We start from the raw sequence: 12,160 nt of genomic DNA on the forward strand, positions 1-12,160 counted from the left end.
CGGCGCCGAGCAGTACGCTACCACTAGCAGCTTCCGAGCACTGCATCATTTGCATGTTAAAAAACGTGCATATAATATTACAATAAGGCACGGAATAGTCGGGTGCCTTTTCAATACTGCGAGGCAAGTTTTGTTTTTGAATGCAGTGTCTAGGATACAGACTGAATCAATTCGTAGTGATTAATGCTCTTTTAAATAACAATTTGCTCAATCGGTGCTCACCTACCTCTGCAGCAAGATCTGCACGCTTCTACGTATCTGGATGAACAATGGATATCACGCTCTACTGCTTTAGCTTCTCTCATGGACTTCCTTCAATGGAGCCAGCAGTACTGAGCGAGTACATGTTGCAGCCATTTACTAATGTCTTGAGTGGCCAAAACACGTATACGTTGGACCACGGGTGCAATGTTATGCAAACTCAACAGTAGCATTTCAGAAACGTCAGCAATGTGGAGATGTTGATCCGAATCCATATACTATCCAACAATCGTACTCCAACAATCGCCTTGACTGCCTCAGGACAAACCCTTCCACATGAAACACAGTCAAGGACTTTGGTTTAAACATTAAATCTCCAACTCGCTGAGCAAAGTGAGGTGGGACCAAAGCATTCCACACTACAACTGGTCTCTCTATCACGCATGCACACAGAAATAACAACGCCGATTTCAGACAAGACATTTTAAAGCTTTTGAACCATTTTAATTGTCAATCTTTAACGTATGCTATGTACATGTACCTCACAGGATAAACTTACAACCTCACGCTTTTGCTACAAATATACCATGACGTCATGACAACCAGGGCAGTCACCTGGACCCCCTGCAATAAGCGCCCTCTGTCGGCTTAAAGTGAAACATATCTTAACTTGATTTACAAGTATTTAAACAATAATACTGTTAACTTATAAGATTTTCAATATGAGACTGTGGGCATCGGGTTTCTACAAGGATATTTGTACAATCGAGGAGTTTTAAATTATTGAACAATGTACAGGAAAATGGAACAAACCACTGACAATGCAGAAGGTTTTTGTTCTTGTGAGATCAAAAGCTAGTCTCAACTAATTTATACTTAACATGAAAAAAAGTAATACTGCTGCAAACTGCTTACTGACTGGGTGGACCTGAAATATATAAATCTAAAAATAATGTGGCCTGACGTTGCGAACTTAGCAAGTTCTTCTTCAGAAGAACTTTTCTGTTTTAGCCTCTGAAGAAGAGGCTAAGTTCGCAACGTCAGGCCACATTATTTTTAGATTTGAATTTATACTTAAGTGTGCAAGTCTCTACAAGGACCTCGCCCGAGTTATTCGGCAATGGTCGGCGTATTGTGAAGTTCGAACTCTATTAAATAAGTTGGATGTACATTGCGCAAACCTCAACGCTCAGAATTTCAAAAAGGGACAAGTCGCGTGTGAGAGTCCAATTTCATATGACACCGGCATTTACAAATGTGCTTGTGGAAACGGCTGCAAACCTCGCGGTTACTGCCGCTGTCATGAAATTTGGGCTCCTACGAAATCTGGTCTCATCTACCGGAATCTAACACTAACAAGTGACCTGTAACTTTCCAAAATATCTTCACGCTTAGGCATGCGCAGTACAGCCACTGACTCCATATTTGTATAGAGTCCAAATTTCTCACTTCACCAGCTGTAGCCACGTAATTCAGACGTAGTCTAATCTGCCGTTATCTACACTTCAGTCGATTTCACCCAGCTGATCTCAAGCTCTATGAATGAGGGAAGCAAGCCCCAAACAATCTGAGCCTTGTCCCAGCACACATCGTAGCAAATACAATACAAGAATGGCTAGCAGCAAGCCTCATCAAAATGCAACTCGGTAATGCAAGCCTCATCAAAATGCAACTCGTTAATGCCCTGTCAATTCCATTCTAATCGAAATCCTATTTAATTCTGCTCTGCCTCATTTTTATAGGTTAATTTAACTTGCACAGCTGACAATAGACCGTTTGCATTCAGCAGCCATCTTGGAGGTGTGTTTGTTTTGTTAATTCATTAACAATGAATGCACAAGAGGTCTACGCATGCGCATCCTCATTGAACAAAGGCACACAACTCAAAGATGGCCGCAGTGTAAACGATCTATAACAAAAATAGGTTTTGTATAAGCTTTTCATCAAACTTGTTCCTGTATGACCACTCTCAACAAGTCTACAGGGGTCTACCACAGTGTTTCCTACATGTAGATTAAACAAATCAACTGTAAACCTAAACAAATCACAAAAAAACGCTCATTAGTTCCATTCTTAAACTAAACCACCCAGCTTGTTAGCGATGTGTATTTCAAACTCCGTTTTCCGGAGGACACGTTCATGGAAAGTTGATAATGGAAATTGAAGATAATTCACAATGCAATTTTAATTTCAGTCTAATAATTGAGATAATCTTTATCCAGTATTTCTTTTAATTCCACCCTCTACCGACATGACTCATTCATGTGTTTAATGCATTGACTTGCCTAGTTCGCTATTATGCACGTTATACAAGCGTAATTACAAATTATGGCTCGAAATAAATTTAAAAAAAAAAACCAATCATTTCGTTGAGCACAACATTGTCTTTTACTTATGAAAGCAGGTTCTCTCGCCAACATGGGTTGAAATACCTCGAATTTTTAAACGCTCAGGACTTCGCTCGTACCCCCGCCCCGCAAACAGGGCGCTAGTAAGGGCTGATGAGCTTCACAGAATCTTGTGAAGAAAGTACAGATTGACCTTCGCATGTAGCTAGCGCGCGCTACGCATGATGGGCACCGGAAGCTGTGTGACGCGTTTGTGTGACGCGTTCTACGTCACAGGTCACGCAAATCTATCCAATGAGAGCTCAAATGACGTCAGCCCTTACCAGCGTCCTGTTTGCAGGGAGGGGGTGCGAGCGAAGCTCAGGACTACTTTTCCAAGGTTTTAATGGCAACCATGAATACACATGTCGATCTTAAGGAAAAACAAAAGATAATTCTTGAATCAACATAAGTCCCCTCTGCAGCAAAACGCACTCAAGTCTGCGGTTATAATTCCTCTAATGCTTGAAATGTTTACCTTGATATTCGAGTAGCAAGGGTTGGGAATGCTATGTCTACAGGACTGGGAATTATTATCACAGCGAGGGCACATGCACAATCATGTGCACGCTCAATAACGATACACGAAGCGTACCGGGCTGTTCGTGAGGTTTTCTTTTCTTTTTCTTTCCACAGCAATCATCGCTGTTAATTGCTACAGGCCGAGGTTAACACTCAGAAAAGCAATCGGACAGACTTCGGCAAGAATTATTTTTGCGACTTCCGCTGATGTCATTTGGGCATTGTCAGTGTCCCGATGTTCAGAATCGGTCAACAAATTATTGTTATGCATTATGCGGGAAGGAGATAATTGTGTTTTTGCAGCGAAATGTCGGGAGTTCAAATGTTCGTACAGCCACCGTCCGTTAAGCGCAATGCAAACGTTGCCGGAAAGAATACTTTGCAAGGAAGACATTGGGGGAAAACAACTGAAAGGTCAAACTTATAAGTGAAGAAGAATGAAAGAATGCTTATTATTGTAATTTCGGACAGTGAACCCCAAATGATGATTTCACTGTATCGAGATGTATATTTTAACGGCAATGTAGGCATACCAATACTTGATAATATACCCCTCTCCGGGTATATAAAACCCAATAATCTCCAATTGTAACTTTTCTCCAAACATGTACTTGATAGTATACATTGTACCTCTATCCAGGTATATATAACTCTGAAACTCAACCCGCAACTCTCAACTTGCTCTATGTTCAATCGGGGTGTATAGGGCCTACTATGTACACCATGATGTGAAGGGAAAGACTACTATGAAAGTAAAGAAAGAAACTACGCTCTACTACAATAACACTAAAACTCTACTTAACAAGGAGACAACATGAAGACGAATGTGATTCCGGAAGGCACTAGGTAAAACTAAAAAGAAAAAATGTCCAACCAAAGGAGCAATCGTAGATATCTAATTCTGTCCACAGTTCAAATCATTTCACTGCTACTTAGAAATTGTAGGCATTCCTTTCGCTTCCTGCAATACTTGAATCTTACCCGCCTGACTTGTCATAACTGCACACTTAATCCTTATTTCCAAATTCACATAGATAACCAACTTAAAATTGAGGAATTCTTTCTCTGTAACTTACATAATAATGGAACCGCGCACAAATGGAATACAAAACCTTAAGGGCAGTAATATCAATGACATAAATTTAACTTACGATTAAATCAGATATAGCCCACATAGGACAAACACAATAGTTCATATTTCACTTTATACAAGTGAGCCACAAACCGAAAGCAAGCACATTGCACACAATTATTTACCCCGTTTAAAACTCTATACATGAACATGTACAGTGTTGAAACACAATACAAGTTTACGACATGTGGAAGATAATACCGAAAAATATCGTCAGACATAAAACCTTTTTTTTGTACAAATTAAATTTTAGTGATATTTAAACGAGCACACTACTGTCAATGGTTCCTATGTCTTAGCAAAGGACTTGGTGATAGTGAACAGACAACAAACAAACAAAGTTAAAATAAACAATAAAACCATCGTTCAAATTGCATAAAATAACGACTCGGCTGACACATGACTTGTGTGTACCTTTTATAGCAGAGTTCCCGGTATATCCCCAGTACTACTTCATGCAACACATTAAATTGATGAAACAATTGCCAAGAGCTCGCAGTTTCACAGCACCATCAGAAAGCCTTTCTTGTTGGTCAAGTGGTCTTGTTTACTACCCGCAATGTACTTCACACATTTCCAAGGAACGAGATGTTTAATGTGTTTAATTATAAGGTTTACATTCGTAACCTTAAAACCTATCTTTATTCTTAGATTCACTCTGTGGATTACAAAAAAAGAAAAAGAACTAAGTTTCTCAGAGAACTATGAAAACAGCGGCTGTAATAAAACATGTACATGGTTGCTAAGTTATAGGACCTAAACTAAGATTACTATTTCCCAATAATTGACCAGTTTATGAAAATATCATCTATAAAGTGAAAATTGGGTCTTTACTTGAATTCCTAGAGTATCGATTCTTTGCCGATTGTTTTTTTTAAATCAAAGTATAACTTTCGTTGTAATCTGCGTTAACTTTTCCTCCTGTCACAGTACCTGTCAGTTCTGAATCAGATCCAGTAAAACCCTGCAGATAACGGAACTAGGAGAAAATCTTTTTCTTTTTTTTATTTTATAATTCTGACGTTCATTCCTCATAATTCTGACATCCATTCTCCTTGCACGTACGACCTCCATCTAATTACTGTCCTGTGAGTGCCCTACTGTAAAATCCTGGAGATCAAGATATTCCCCTCTTTCTTTCGATTACGACAAAGGGGCATAATGAAATCAAGGGCTAAATTCACTACTCCACGACAGCCGAGTGAAAACGAATTCAAACGCCCAAAAAAAACCCAACCCAAAACAGAAAAGACATCTCAATGCTTGATACACACGGGACATGTCTATTTCTAATATCTTTGAACATGACAGTAACAATTTACATTTAATGACAATTATTGGGTTACTTCCAAAATCGTGGTTACGCTTCATAAAATTTCTTTACCTTAACTGCAGTCCTCTTGCATGAAAAAACAGTTCAGTTTTTCTCGATAAAATACTGTCACATTTTCCTCATGTCGATGAGGTTTGCTATCGCCAAATAACTTTGACAAAATCACACGTTAACACCGTCTAAGAAAAACAATCTGCTGGCCGTACCGTTTATGACTTAGTAGTCCCATTACCAGATATTGTCATTACCAAGTGATTACATTTCCACTGCCATAGAACTAAGCTGCGGGTTTGTTTACGGAATGACAGGATCGTGTAAGGTGTGTATAACTACATGAATCTTCAATTTTACTTCAATAAAACTAGCTCCCTCAACAATTCGAGCCCTGAAGCGGCAACCTGCATAAATTAGATCTGGCTAGCAATAAAAAAAAAATACATATTTTCTTTGTTTTCTAATGCTTGGAGAATAATGGAATCACCATGGAAACAGTGATGGAAAAAAATAACGGCCTGAATACAATTCTTGAGGTTTCCATGCATTATCGGACCGCTGGCGCTAGAATTTTCTAAAATTAAACTCTAGGATTTTAAAACAGCTTCGTGTTTTAATGCAGTTTTGACCGAAGTCCTGCTGGGGTTGGGGAGTTTATTGTCATGCGAATAGCCCGCCTACAAGCACCTCACAACAATGTGAAGAAAAAAACCATAAGGATAATTCAAAGCGTTTTTAGCGCAAGTCCTCTCAGGCTCTGACATTTAGAGTTACCGGGACACCCCCCCAAGCATTCGGTAACAAAAGCAACGCCTATTCAACCATCAATGATTGAAGTTCACTTATTGTGAAATACCCTTTCAAACGCACAATAATTATGAGCCTTTGTAAGTGACTGCGTGGATTTGTTTCCATCTTGAACGGAGAAGTGGAAAAAAGGTCGAACAATTCTCTCGCTTAAGCATTTCTGCTCTGGCAAAAAAAATAATTGGATGGAGGACCGTGTAATTATCTTAACGTTGACGGTATATATAGACACAACGACTTGGGAATTAGAAAGGGTAAAGTAACGGTGTTAAACTGACTGATGTATGAATCACATTATGACTAATAAAACCTGACAGACGGTGACGATTTATACACAAAACTGAATTGAAAATGATGTTCATCTTCCTTTATGAGAAACAAAAAAATTACCGTGTTTTTTCCCTTCAAAAAACAACTTGCAAATAAAAAGCAATATCATCAAAGGGTTCACGAACTGTCAATGTTTCTAAGACTCAACAGACTATTTAGAATTCTTACAAAAAGAGGTTCCCCTCAGAATTTGGTTTTGACAATCACCTGTTTAATAAAGTGATGAGACAATTGATGACCTAAGTTAATATCTTTTTGGTCTTACAAGAATCAAAGACTTTTCAGTGCTCCACTACAGAGGGCTCTGTAACGACAGAATAAACAGAATAGGTCGCAGATAACACAGCACCAGACCACTTAATTAAGGATTCTTTTCTGAGGTAAATAAGCTATTTTGTACAACATCTGCCTTGTTTTTATAAACATTAAAATGCCACTTTTTGTTTCTATATACATTCAGTTGCTTCACACTGGTCTATTTGGCTTCAATACCTGTTTTCCGTAATAACTTTGGCCAAAAAAAAATTTGTTTTAAAAACCTCAAAATAAAAATTTAATATATTAATTACAATTTAGCTTAGTCAAAAGGTACCAGCATCAAAAAAGTATCTACAAAACAAATTACATGGTTCACACGAACATCATCAAGGCCGGATTACAGATGGATTGAATTCAGCAGCCATCTTTGATGCGTGTTTTGTTGAATGTTCATTCATTAACAATGAATGCACAAGAGGTCCACTCATATGTATCCCGAGTGAACAAAAGCACACACCTCAAAGATGGCCACAGTGCAAACCATCTATTCCGGTGTCTAAAGTAAACCAAATTAGCAACAAATCAATGTAGGTTTCTCTGTCTCAAAGACATAACAATACAGAATTTCTAATAATTCTTGATATTTACTTTTTACATTAAGTGTAATTAAGTAGCTGATGATTTTGACAATGAAAAAGCTGCAATTCTTGTGACTGTACAGTTGTGCGCTTGATTTTGTTTTACCTGATATCTGTCAGTTGAAGGTCTGCAAACTCTCGAATTGTCGGCTCACAAAAAGTATTTCAACTTTTGTTTGAGCACTAATAGTTTAATACGACCAGTTTTGAATAGTTTAATTAAACCAAAGGAGAGGCATATATGTACAAAGTCAAGAAAAACCTGCTGAACAAAACATGAGTTACTGTACCGGCACTAATGTCGTAACAGGAACATACATAGGAGCATTTGCTTTTGAGATTTGTTTTGGTTGGGAACAACAATAATTGCTCAAAAACTAACATATACTATACACTTTGAGAAAACTGAAAAACATATGCACAATTTGTGAGTCTCATACCTGGATTCCATTGTTTACACAGATAAAATGAAAGGTGGCCACAGGCACACTTTGTCTAAACCACCTTCAATGATTGTTTTGTTCATGAACAATACCAAATCAGGCAGAAAAAAACATCACAGGGGTAATTGGTTCCATTTCTATCTTCAATTTGAGCAAAGATACATGAAGTTGGGCCCAGTTCATCACTGCACAGACAGAGTTAACCTTCAATGTTTTTATATATCAGTAATTTGAAACAAGTTCAGCGATTCTTCAGACCAGCGAAGGCACAACTGCTGACCCTTTTTGGTCACTCCAGCATTACCAAACTTTAGAAGAGCTTGACGTTGGGGGCATCTTGCCCCTTGTAGGCTTTATGAATTTATGTTTCGGCTAACACTACAACTTCCACACTGAAGTCAATTAACAAAGGGACGACTAGACTGACTTGCTTCCTGCTACAACGATGTCTTGACTCCCACAAAACAACTCCTCCATTGTACGTACTCTTGATATTGTTTCTGTTGCAAAACCTCTCTATTTATGTATGTCAACTATTTTGTATCAACTATTTTTTAAATTGGTATCAAACTTTTACCTTTTTAATGGGACACAGAACACACTAACTTAAAAGAACAGATTGTATGATCAGGATCTACTAATCTGCTGAATGCCCCAAATAATTACTCATCTAATATTTCTATTTGGAGGCATCCATCTTTCAACAGAATTCCTGACAAGTTTCAAACTCTGAATGTAGATCTCAATCACCTTTTAAACCCTTTTGATTCAAATACTTCAGGAGTTTACCAAGGCTTACAAATATGCACACAGCAGCAAGAGTAAACTTAGGCATACAAATATGCATGCAATAGCTGCAATCAACTGAATCAAACTGTTGAATAAAATCATTGAAAGCCTCTTTCCTGCTATCATGACACAAACTTTTACCCGCAAATTAAGACTTGATCACACAAAAATATCAAACAGTACACTGGATTATTTTCTTCAAAGTAAGCCAAATGATCTTTCTTGCTCTGAAAATTTCACTCTCATTTACTCAACACAATCTCATGAATTATTCAGATTGTTCAACATATTCTCATGAATGTTTCATCAACGCAGATTTTACAAAACCAAACCAGTGTATTGTTCCTTTGATTCTTCATGAATAATTTATCCTGTATTTAAAAAGTGTTACCTTGTTTGCAATTGCTCCAGCCAGCAGCAACGCTGCAGGTAATTAGTATTCAAATCTATACAGTGAAGTCTCTGTCCAATAACATAGGGGGAAGAGGGCGGGGCCTGGGCCGTGTATTAGCTGTCATTGTTGACGTTAGATTCCGGTAAAGGAGCCCACTTTAGGTGGTACAGACCTGCAGAATTTGTTTGAGTGAAGAATGGAAAGGATTGATTAAGTAATCGGGTAAAGGACAACAAAGCAAACCCTATTTTCAGATTAATTAGGCCCCTAACCTAATAGCAACTGAGCTACTTGTATTACATTGTGCTTATTCACTGCAGAATACATAACACCACTGAGTGCTTGGGCTGTTTTGGAGCCACCAACGTAGGACTGGATAGTTCAGTTGGTGGAGCGCCACAGCAGCAATCTGGAGGTTGCAGGGCAAAACCCTGCCCCAGTCAATGTCCATGTTGATCAATTATAAAATTAGAAAAAAAATTATTGATGTTTGACTTACTTTTCTGAGTGACTGATTCCATGGACTGCTGTTGGCACTCTGATGGTCGGTGACCAATGCCACCACAATTGTAGCACGTTCGTTTCTTGCCGCCTTGCCCTCCATGATTGCCCCTGTGTCCATAGCTCATGCCACCAAGGTACACCTGACCATGAGGCATCAGCCCAAACTGGTTATTGCCCCCATAAGGCATCTCACTGGGCACGTTCTGGAAAGGTAACATGGGTCCCGGGAATCGGGGACTTCCAGGAATGGGAGACGATATCATGCTGGTGGGAGGGGGAATTCCGGGCAGGTTACTGGGGAAGAAGTTGGGAATGTTCTGGTAGGCGACTTGGCTCGATGGGTAGGCACTCTGCAGCGGGAAGTGATGGACTGGGCCGTGGTGTGTCCCGGAGGTACCACACCGACCACTGCAGCCACAGGACGTACAGCCTGGGTTGCCCACTGGATAACCTGCCTGATTGTTGTTGTTGTACATCATGTTGTTGGGGTTGTTATCGTACATGTTGCTGTTTGACAAGCTGATGGATGGGCTCTGGGCCATGCTAGTCACATAGGTCACCGAGGTCGGGGCCTGATACTGCTCCCCTCCATGCCGCATGGGAAATGACGAGGGGATGTTCTGGGGAGCAAAGCCTGATCTGGTGCCAGGGAAGTTTGGGTTGATGGGACTGGGTAGGAGTCGCGGGCTGTTGGTGCCGGAGACTGTCGGAGTCAGTGGTAAGGATGAGGGTATGGAGAGACCGGGGGAGATGGTGGAAGTGGGGACAACATCGGGCACGGTAATGGATGGCATTTTGAACATGCTGGAGTCAGCACACTCAATGGAGTACTGGATACCCGGCAGAGTAGGCTGCTGCTGCTGCTGCTGCTGCTGGCCTGAAGATAGTTGCTGTTGTTGCTGCTGCTGCTTGATGCCAACTACCTGGGATGGAATGTTTGTCCCCATGTCCATTTGGTTGAGGGACGCCAATGGCGGCGGGATGTTGGGAGGAGGCACCGCCATCATGTTGGGATCGCCGAGATGGCCAACCACCTGTATCTGCTGTCTTCCCATGTTGTCCAGGCCAGAGCAACCGTTTCCACTGCTGTTGCCAGCGTGAGAGCTGTTACTGCCGTGCAAGCCACTGCCTGCCTTGACTGAGGGATTGGGAACATCCATCATTGGAACGGGAGTAAGCCGGCTGTCGGACTGTCTCTGATTGCTGTCTATAAGCCGTCTCAGATCCACAGGTCCTGTAGGCAGCTGGTCCATGTTCGGGGAGGGGTAAACAGCATTGTAGTTGTAATTCAGATTGGCTGCTGGATTGGTAAGAGGAGATCCTGGCATGGCCTGGGAGTTGTGTGGGGGTTCCCCTGAAGCATGCTCCCTTGAGGTGTTGGGAGAGTGTTCATCTGGCCATACTGAGGGTTGATCTGCTGGGTGATTGGCAAAGGGCTGTTGTTATCTTGAGCTAGCTGTTGCTGCTGCTGATTTCCAGGGTCTCTGTTTACACTAGCCAAGGACCGGGCATCAGGTGACGACAGCACAGAACCCTCACTGCCCTCAGATTCTGCAGGACACAATAAGGACACTCTTATAGACAAATCCGGGCATGTGTGCATGTACACTCACGGGTCCCCTTCAATGGAGAAACCATTGTGCACACTACTGCACAAGCTACTGCCCTGTGATGGATTATCTGAACAAAAACTAGCACAATACTTTCGCCATTGAAGGGGGCCCTCGTGAATTGATAACGTACCTACATGTATACACTGGTCTATACAGAGACAGTAGGCAAGATCATGGCACTAAAAGAATTTCAACAATCAACACATACAGCCAAAACAGCCACGTAAATTATCAATGTACCAAATAGCAAAGTAAAGTAGCTTAAAGTGAGGCAGGATGAAACTGGCATATGAGGAAAAAAATCGGAAAATAGGCAATACAAAAATACATGTCTGAAAGCTGGGCCGCGTTGTAGTTACACAAGTACATGTACAATGTACAATACACTTTATGCCCAATTTCTGGATGCCGCCTCCTCTTTTATTTTAGATCCAAACAAAATTTTACAATGAGAGAAATGTTCAGCGTTTTCATAAAATTAAAAAGCCTGAATTATGGTTAGAGTGACAGACTCATCAACAAAGAAGTTTACTTCCTACTTGAGAAAGTCAAGGCAGAAGTCCAAAAGACAAGGGCACCATTCATGACACTATTCAATCACACCCATGATTTAACCTAACTCCACTATTAAACATACGTGGAAAAAATCAGGCACTATCATTTTTTCTTCTAACATCTGCCAGTGAAAAGGTATCACTTATACTCTCTTCACCATCCTCAAAATAATCTTTGTGATTTTTAAATCATTGTATTATGTACAACTAAATCTGAAACCTCAGAAAATTGCACAACATTTTGGATTTTATCGAATGGAT

The 12,160-nt window shown here is 40.3% G+C and overlaps 1 protein-coding gene across 1 annotated transcript in view; it reads right to left on the bottom strand.

The window, feature by feature from the left end:
• Nucleotides 1–2,606: 2,606 nt before the first annotated feature.
• The window catches only part of LOC119738171 (zinc finger CCHC domain-containing protein 2-like), a 40,058-nt gene continuing 30,504 nt past the window's right edge, over nucleotides 2,607–12,160 (bottom strand). The window contains 3 exon segments of the mRNA XM_038212923.1: nucleotides 2,607–9,400; nucleotides 9,728–11,074; nucleotides 11,077–11,283. Of these exon segments, the coding sequence (XP_038068851.1) occupies nucleotides 9,342–9,400; nucleotides 9,728–11,074; nucleotides 11,077–11,283 (1,613 nt within the window). The 3' untranslated portion in view covers nucleotides 2,607–9,341.

The sequence above is a fragment of the Patiria miniata genome, unplaced genomic scaffold, assembly GCF_015706575.1.
Source record: "Patiria miniata isolate m_02_andy unplaced genomic scaffold, ASM1570657v1 HiC_scaffold_3, whole genome shotgun sequence".
NCBI classification, from domain to species: domain Eukaryota; kingdom Metazoa; phylum Echinodermata; class Asteroidea; order Valvatida; family Asterinidae; genus Patiria; species Patiria miniata.